The following is a 9,105-nucleotide window of genomic DNA, read 5'->3' as shown; positions in this document are numbered from 1 at the left end:
TAAATATATTACCATATATTTCCCTCTAAATATACTAAAATCATTAGTTCAAGGAACTTAACGCAAATTTTGCGGTCTACTTCAAATCAAGTCATTGATTAATTATATATTAAAAATAAAATTTTAATAAATATTAAATTCATATATACACTGGTTGCCCAAAACTTCCGGGCCATGTTACCTTATACGATGTATAAGGTAACAACACAACCGGTGTTGAGCGGTGTTAAATTTGGATCTGTGTTAGTATTTTCGGTGTTGATTCGACACCATACCGGGGTCGGTAGTATGGAGAAAAGTGTTGAGTGTTACTTGTGGTGGTGTTGCACCAACACGAAGAAAGTAACACAGTGTGTAGTGTGTTAATTATTTTTTGTTAATATTACACCATATCAAGTATCAATATAACACAGGCCCTGTGTTACTGCAACGTCATTTTCTTATAATTTCAACACACAATCTGTGTCATAATTCAAGGTCAAAGTATGTAACGCCGTTTTGGTGTTAATTCAACACCCCCTGTGTTAAAATACAAGGTCAGACCACCAGACTAACACCGTTTTTGGTGTTAGTTCGACTCCACTTCTGTGTTACTACGACCCTATTTCGGTGTTGAAATAACTCCGTGTGTGGTGTTGATGTAACCATTTTTCTGTGTTGGAAAATCATGTGGTGTGCATGCTTGCGCTTACCGAAGATGATCATTTTAAAATAAGAATAGTAAACTACTTCATATAGAAAATCTTCAAAAAAAATTTTGTCGTCCTCCCCAACATTCATTGTGAAGTATTTCTTGATGGTGCGAAACAACCTTCACCAACATCTTGTTCAAGAATGATAAGAAACTTATCTGTTATATCCTTATAATAAGTTTGCCTCTTAATCGTGATTCTACTTGTTTTCCGCCATTTTTGAAGCATAGTTCCCAGTATTGACTGGTGAGCTCTAGTGCAGTGTAGAAGTGACACAGTAATACGATGTTGTTTCTCGCTGTTGACATATTTCTTCAGAAACATTATGTAAAACAATTGAAAACATCGCGCGGTTTGCATGTTGTAATTTTGTGTATACCTGGGTGTGTTTAAGTATTTCTTTCTACTGTGTTTGTCTGTAGCTTCAATTTATAAGCCTTTATAATTAGATGTCCAACATATTTGGCAATTACGCAGAAAACAACACCGAAGATTCTACATGTGTGTTAATTTAACACGCAGGCTGTGTGTCATTTCAACTACCGGCATTTGACACACAATTCCAAATAGAGAGTGAGTTGTTCTAACCACAATCGTGTTAACACGTAGGCATGTCGCTGAAATAACACAACGATTTTTTACATGGTAGAAATCACACAATTCTTGTATCATATTTGACTGGAGACTTTCATTCAGTTTGTTAAGTCCATCATGGGAAAAGAAAGCCATTTGGGTCATTAAGGCCAAGGATTGGTTTGAAAAGCGATCTAGTAATTGAGCAGTCAGTGAGTCAAGGATCTTAAAGTAAACACCAACTTTAATTTTTTCTTAAAGTTTCAGTTACTTCTTCATCAACTGCCAGCTCGTCCATAAACCTTTTCCTCTTCCTGGATATTTTGGTTGTTGGAAGTTCTTGTTTTTCAACAAATATAGCTATCTATCTCAGAACATATCCACGATTCATCATTTCTTAGTGAACTACAACTGTTGTGCCTAGAAGACAAACCCTCACAGGGTTAAATGACTTTAAATATCTTATTAGCGATATGCATTGCAGCAACAACTTTATAATCACTTAGTCGTTTAAGCAAACTTTACATATAGCTATAGTATCGCCAATCACCACACAATCTTTGTACACAGTTCATAACAGGTTTGTTTGGTCACATCAAAACAGGACAATGCAGTTCTTACAAGGGAAGAGAGGGAGATTATATATCGAAGTGGAATATGGTTTATACACCAATCGAAAGCACTAAGGACACGTCGCTACCTGTCACTTGCCATTACAAATACCATGCTCTGCGATATCATAGAGAAACTTTGATGCGCGGTATTACCATCCTGTGTAGTATTCACCCACTTTCCTCTATCCACTCTTTGTAATCTTCTTTTTCTGTTCGTCTTTTCTTCAGACTTCTCTAAGTTGTCTGTTAGTTTGGGAAGGGAGTAGCAGTGTTTTCACTTGACTAAAAATAGTTCTGTTTTCCTCTTTACAAAATTATTTTTTCATTCCTATATAAATACATAGTAAATGAATTTTCATTATGTATGTGTTTGAAGAAGATGTCATAGACGGAGTTATGGGGGGATTGGGGGCATTGCCCCAACTTTTTGACAAAAAATCAGATTACAAGACTAAAATGGTTATGGTATTGTGGTGGTCACGGAGGGAGAAGGAGAAGCAGGAATGCATAATAATGTAGTAATTCACTGAGTAATTAGTTTTTACGTTTTTTTTCGTCTTTGAGCGAAATGAAGCAATTTTAATTATTGTGCATTACAAAATCCTCCCCAAAAATTTAATGATGCCATTGGCGTCATGTTTTCCCTGCACTGTCAAGTTCAATTTCAAATGCACAATTTTCATTGATAAAACTTTTTTTTATTTTATAACATTTTAATTAAATAATTTACTGTGATAGTTAACTTTTGATATCGGTAATAATCTATTAATTTTCCATTTCCCTGATTTTATCCTTTAAATTGTACAGTAACCGTTATAAATTCTATACACTTTTTATTCCACAGTAATATAATTATCATTTTAATTTTTTTAGTTAATTTTAATTGTTACTATTTTTTATATTACTTTTTAAATTTAAATACTTTTTCATAGTCTTAAATTTTAACCCATTAAATTTTATTTTTTTTAACTATGGGAATAATGTTAATTTAATATCGCAGAGTAATTCTTTTTTTAACTTCTTTAGCACAATATTGATTCTTAACGGGATTGATATTTTTTTTGTGAGCGGGATTTTTTAAAACAGAGAAGGGGAAAATGCATATTTGTGGGAAATTCTGGGAGCAGCCATAAGTGAAAGGTTAAATTGATTGAATCACCGATGTCAACAAATGGCAAACTGAAGCTGAGAGGAATGTAAGTGTGACGTTCAATTCATAAAACATAATCAAAATTAACTCTTTAAAACATAAAGTTTGGTGTCTATAGCATCACTTGAAAAATTCCCTTATCGTGTGTAAACAACTTCTTATGGGTCTTAGCGTGTAGAGCTAAACAAAACAGTAGTAACAGATCAACCGATGTTTTGAAATTTGAAAACAAAAATTTAAATAAATTAATGCTCTCTTTCAGCATATAAGTGAAGAATAGCGCTCCATTTGGGTTAGCGTTTATATGGCTTGCGGTATCAGTATGTAGTATATTCTAATCAGAAATAGAAAATTTTGCCTTGCACCACTTGACAATAACTTTTAAGGTAGTTGCGCTTATTGCTGTGAATAAGTCGCTTAGAATCTAATGTTCTTATCGTGAAATTTGATTAAGGTACATGTCCAGTAAGTTGTACAGTTGAAGTGTGTGAATATTAAGCATATACCGTATAAACCTGAAGGTTTATCACTCATGAACAAAACTTGTCCAATGGATACTAGCTTTTCAAGTGAATTCACAGATGGTATTTACTATCTCCCCCAACTCGTTTCATGCCTCCAGAACATAATACCTTGTTTTTGTTTAAATTGGGTAATTGTTTAGTATTAGGGGCCAAAAGTGGCAAAAAAAAAAAAAAAAGATTTACAGGAGAAATGAGTTGATAGCGGTGTTCAAAAGTGATCAAAAAGGTATCGTACACAATTTTTTGAAGGTAGCAGAGGAACTGTACAAACCGTAAATGTAAGCGGAAGTGATTGCCTATTTTATATCGAGAACAGAATCCAATGAACCCCTGCGGAGCTTCTAACCCGTTCCTACTTCACTACTACTACTTATACTATGGCTCCTAATTTAACGTACGAAATCATAAAACGACCGAATCGAAATAGAATATCGCATAAAAGTAGGTGAGAAAGCTGGCTCCCCAAAGCTAAACAATAGCCCTAAAGGTAGAAAAAAACGGGCCCTGTGGGACTTCCAACCCCCTTTGCTTGCTCAGCTGTATTTTGTGAAGTAACATTGGAGATCTTATATTTGCAAGATTGGGTGAGATAATATACTTTGGGTTACTACCGAAGATCTATCTGATCATGCTTTTGTACAGATGAATAGTTCAAGGACAGATTTATATACACCTGATACACATATTTTCATGAATATATTATCCTCATGCATTGTACAACCTTAGGTTAAGTTTTATCATGCAACAGGTGACGATCTGTATTTACAAATAAGGGTTGCACGGTGCGATAAACACCTACCAAACTGTCTTAAGTAGTCTTACAATCTATTGTTGCATCTAATCTGCATCAGTGCAGCTGAAACAAGGATCCATAGGGAGCAGGTGCGTTAATGAAGGTGGGTATGCTAATAACGGAAGATTTCTCTGTGTGAACATTTACTTATATAACTGTTCGTTCTCGTGGTTGAGAAATGCCATTGTTTACATCTACCTCCGAATCTTGATGGCACATCCCGATATTTCACTTTGAGCAGATAAAGTTGAGAATAACAATTATTCACGACAAATAATTATTCAAAAATTACAATTCGGATATAGTATACGACAATACCTCAACATTTAGCGAGGACTCACGAAGTGCAGTCTTTTACGGATTATTCATTGAGGATCTAGGAACTTGAAAATGAGGTAACAAGGCGACTTTCATTTAATTACTGAGTAATATAAAATAAAAAGTACGTCGGTTTGCGTTTCATTTCGTTCTGTTTTATGGTATGCGAAGAATAATAATGTGCCTTTGTACGTAGTGTGTGAATATATGTGGGGGATTTGAAACATATCGCATGTCACGTGCACGTGGATGCTTCTTACTGTTGCACTACGTATAAAAATGATTTTATTTCATGTAGAAGTGGTAATGCAACACATAAGAAACGCAGATCACGGTGTATTCACACTTCATGTTGGAGTGTGAATACATGATCTGGGTTTCTTGCGTGTTCTATTACCACTTCTAAATGTAATAAAATCATTTTTATACATAGTGCAACAGTAGGAAGTATCCACGCGCACAGAAGATGATGAGGTTCTGTTGTATACTATTACCTACAATTCTTTCACTAACTATTTTCAAGTGCCTTCCAGGCTCTTATTTTCTTTGCCCTTGCTCACAAACTTAGTACAGATTTATAATATGCCTGCAATTTTTATATGCCGCTAAAACGTTTACTCTTAAGAAATGCACGCTTCAATTTCTGCTAGGTAATTACCTCGAATTAGAATTGTTCCTGTTGCGGTTCAGAGAAGCGTGAAGCTTGAGCATCCTCGCGTGGAGCTTACATAATGAACAAACAAGTTTGCGAAAGTTGGTATGATTCTCATAAAACGAGAACAATGTGAAAAACACGCATCGTTGTGCAAGCTGGTCAAGTTGCATAGTAATGAAACACATTTTTGGACGCAGTTTCTGTTGTCACGGATGATTTACATGGTCTCCGCCTACATAAATAAGCTCCTTATATGTTGCTTTTCCATTGTGAATTTACAGATTTTACCTGTAATTTTCAGAATGAGATTCCATATCATTCTTAATTTTCACCCATGTTTTATAGTATTATATCACCATCATATTGATGTACTGAAAAATCTCCCAGCCTCTAACCCTCTTCACTAGAATTGCAAATTGAAAATAAAGCTATCAATACAAAATGATTATCCGTGCAAACTACGTCTCCTGCGTGCTCCACTTCACTATCTGTGTGTTATTCTGTGACGTATTGTGAAATTCAGCAATGTACAGCTTTCAGAAATCATTCTTTTGATCATTTTTCTTCGCGCTATATATTTTTTCCTAAAAATTCTGAAAACCCGTATTCTTTGCTCTGTGCACGTCAGCAAGAAACTTTCATAGTTATTAACTTTTACTTTTAATTGTGCAGGACAAGTTCAAAGGCCACTAGAAATAATTGTTTTTAAAAGGTGAAGTTCTTTCGTTGCAGAATATTGCATCGGACGACGTGGCACTACCCCATTCAGTACAGGTAAAATTAAAGAGCGGTCACAAAGTGATTATAAACAGTGCTCAAAAATTTTTCTTTAATTAGGCGCTTGAGATTTAAAAGAAAAACGTCTAATGGTCTTACAAATTGTATCCTGGAAGTCACTTTCATTCCGATGTAGATGAAGCTGGGGAAAATCGCCACAAACATGACCATAAATAATAGATATAGGAGTGAATAAATGTACTGGATCCAGAATCAAACCCGGATCTCAAGTTTACCGTGTCGACGCTATAACCATCACGCTATTCAGTCCTCCGTACGTTCTATTATTCTTGAAGTCTGTGCTGAGCCACCAAGATTACATGGATTTTACCTGAATCTGTTGTGCTCGGACAACCCAAACCTACATTACAGAACACGTCTGATAGTTGTATAGGCTCTTTTATCTTAGTTTCAGAACAAAAATGAAATCTTTCAGTTTAACATCTCACGGTTATGTCCTTTAGGGTAAGGGACACGGTGATTAAGGTAAGTGAATGATGATGGTAGAATTGGTGGAATGAGCAAGTGGGAGGAAATTGAAGTACGCCCGCGATTACAATGTTGTCCACCACAACTTTTCTGGACCGGCGATCGAACCAGGGACCCCACGCAACAGAGGTAATTGCTCTACCACTGAGCCACCGTGTTCCCTTAGTTTCAGAACAAATCCTGGTCTTTAATTTTGAAAAATTGCTGATACCTTTTCTCACACTTTAATCTTTCCGCTAAACAGAAAACAAAAGACTATCGGTTCAAAAATAAGTAACTGTGGCATATAAGATAAAATTATATTTGTTGTCTACAAATCTCTCTATAGAAGAAAAAAAGTAGTACTGACCGAATGAGTGACTAACTGACGGATCAATGCCCAGACCAAACCGCTTAACCTAGAAACTTAAAATTTTGACAGTGCATAGGACCTGTGCACTATCAAAGGTAGCACTAAGGAAGGATTTTTGGAAATTCGACAAGGAAATTTGGTGGGGGGATAGAGTTGGCAGTTATTATATTAAATGTCCGGATTCTTTGCAGGTCAGAGACATGAAATTTGCGACTATGGGAATATGGACTTCTCATTTAAAGTATTTAGACACGTGTTCCGTCGTATTTTGATATTTCCCCTACAATTGAAGAAAAAAGACTGGGGTTACAATTGTTATACTAGGATGGCCATAACTCGAAATCCTAAACTTTTCATTTAAAATAATTAAAAACATGTTTCAATGTTTCTTGATATTTCCTCTAGAAGAGACGGGAAAAGATGGAAAGAAAAGAAGACACATGTCAGTAATATGACATGGTATATAACTTCTTATTCAAAACAAATGGCCATATGCCACAACATTTCCGAAGATTCACGAGAGGTTGCAATTTTTTTTTTTCTTAATACATAAAATGACTTCAAAATTGTCAGTCTAATTATTAGGGGAGATCAGGTGAATCATTTGAAATGAACGTTTGAACACAGTACTTGAGCCGACATGGGTTTTTATCATTTCACCTTAATTGAAATATAGGAGAAAAGGGGTTAAATTTTTTCGCAAAGAATAATGCCATACATGTATTGCTGTGCGAAGAACAGAAGCAAAGGCTAAAATCTGAGGTGTGAGGGCGTAGGCCGAGCAAACGTGGGGTCTGGGGGAAGCCGAAAACTAGTGTACTTTAATATTGGTGCCTTTCATTTCAACTCAGGCATAATAAAATAATAATAATAAAATAAATAAATAAAATAAAATAAAATAAAATTGTACCATCATGATCTCAGATATTGTTGAAACTTTTTTATAGCAACTAAACATGTTTTTAAAGAGACTCATATTTTTTGGTTTTGTCGAAAAAAAAAATTCCCGCCAAGTAATGGGCCATCAAAGACGGGGAGTACAATTTTTGAATTGTAAAAGACATGGAAAATAGTCAACTTCAAAGACCCACCATTCAGCTATGGAGACAGATAGTCATAATTCTTGTTGTGGCATGTACATAAGGATATAAATAAACTATATTTTATTATAGTTTGGTTTGCGCATGCGTATCTTTTTGTACATAAATTAACAAATGAACGTCAGTTTATCTGAAAAGTCGAAGTTTGCGAATTTTTTTCGAGCACTTCCGGTTCGAATTTTAAAATTCTGTTTTTACGGTTGGTAAGACCTATCTACCCGCTTTCTGAAAAAAAGTTTTGTATCGCTTCTGTGTACAACTGTTTTGCCGCAAAAAATTCGAGAAATTGCAAAATTTTCAAAAATCGCCATTTTCTCGAAAACATCATCTTTTAAAATTCTGAAATGTTGTCAGATGGTTCAACTTTACATGAATAATAAACACACCAAGTACCATTCTCGACCAATGCTTCATGAATTAACTACAGCCTTTTCAAGTTAGCGAAGTTTCATTAACTTTGAAGGTTTGCAGAAGTAAAAGCCTCTATCTGGAAAGAATAAGGGATTTTTTTTTCCTTTTAAATTTCCAAATCAGACGGCAATTACAAACATATAAATATATTCGATTCAAGATTTGCGAATGGTAGCTATAGGATACATATTAATTACTTAAGGATAAAGAAACTTACCTTGTATCCAAGGGGAAAAAAATGACACTCTGTTCCGTTGCTCTGTGGCAATTTGATCAATGGTATCAGCTTCGCTGTTAGACTGGTAGATGTAGGTAAGTTTACTCTTTTCCATGGACTTCTTTTTCAGTACAGTCCTTAAAAGAATATCACACTCCACTTAGCAATAACTATATTAGTGAAAGAAATTGAGTGATAATAGCTATTTCAGTCAAATAGATTAAATTGTACAAGTAGCTGGAAATTCCTTCTTTCAGATATTTACGAAGCCAATATATTTTGATTTCAGATATACCATTATTCTGTTTGTCTTTAGCTTAATAAACATGGCTGTCCGTAAAGAAAGACGAATTCGTACAGTTCTTCAGTTGGCAACGAACTCCTCGGATACACGGTAGAGTCACATCCCTCTACGTATTGGGCACAAGTGTAAGCTCTTT

General features: G+C 35.0%; 1 protein-coding gene across 8 annotated transcripts in view; it reads left to right on the top strand.

The window, feature by feature from the left end:
* Positions 1-2,918: 2,918 nt before the first annotated feature.
* Positions 2,919-9,105, top strand: part of LOC145693117 (uncharacterized) — a 41,975-nt gene continuing 35,788 nt past the window's right edge. For 2 of the 8 annotated variants that reach the window (XM_081768827.1, XM_081768826.1), the window contains exon 1: positions 2,919-3,075. In XM_081768827.1, coding sequence (XP_081624953.1) covers positions 3,041-3,075 — 35 coding nt within the window. In that variant the 5' untranslated portion in view covers positions 2,919-3,040. Of the gene's footprint in view, positions 3,076-3,224; positions 3,484-3,770; positions 4,450-9,105 lie in introns of those variants that run through there. The other 6 variants (XM_081768828.1, XM_081768834.1, XM_081768833.1 and 3 more) reach the window with 6 other exon arrangements.

Source organism: Thermobia domestica, chromosome 8, assembly GCF_964235325.1.
Source record: "Thermobia domestica chromosome 8, izTheDome1.hap1.1, whole genome shotgun sequence".
Taxonomy (NCBI): Eukaryota; Metazoa; Arthropoda; class Insecta; order Zygentoma; family Lepismatidae; genus Thermobia; species Thermobia domestica.
The sequence above is the reverse complement of the archived record's forward strand: the minus strand, read 5'-3'. Positions and strand labels throughout refer to the sequence as shown.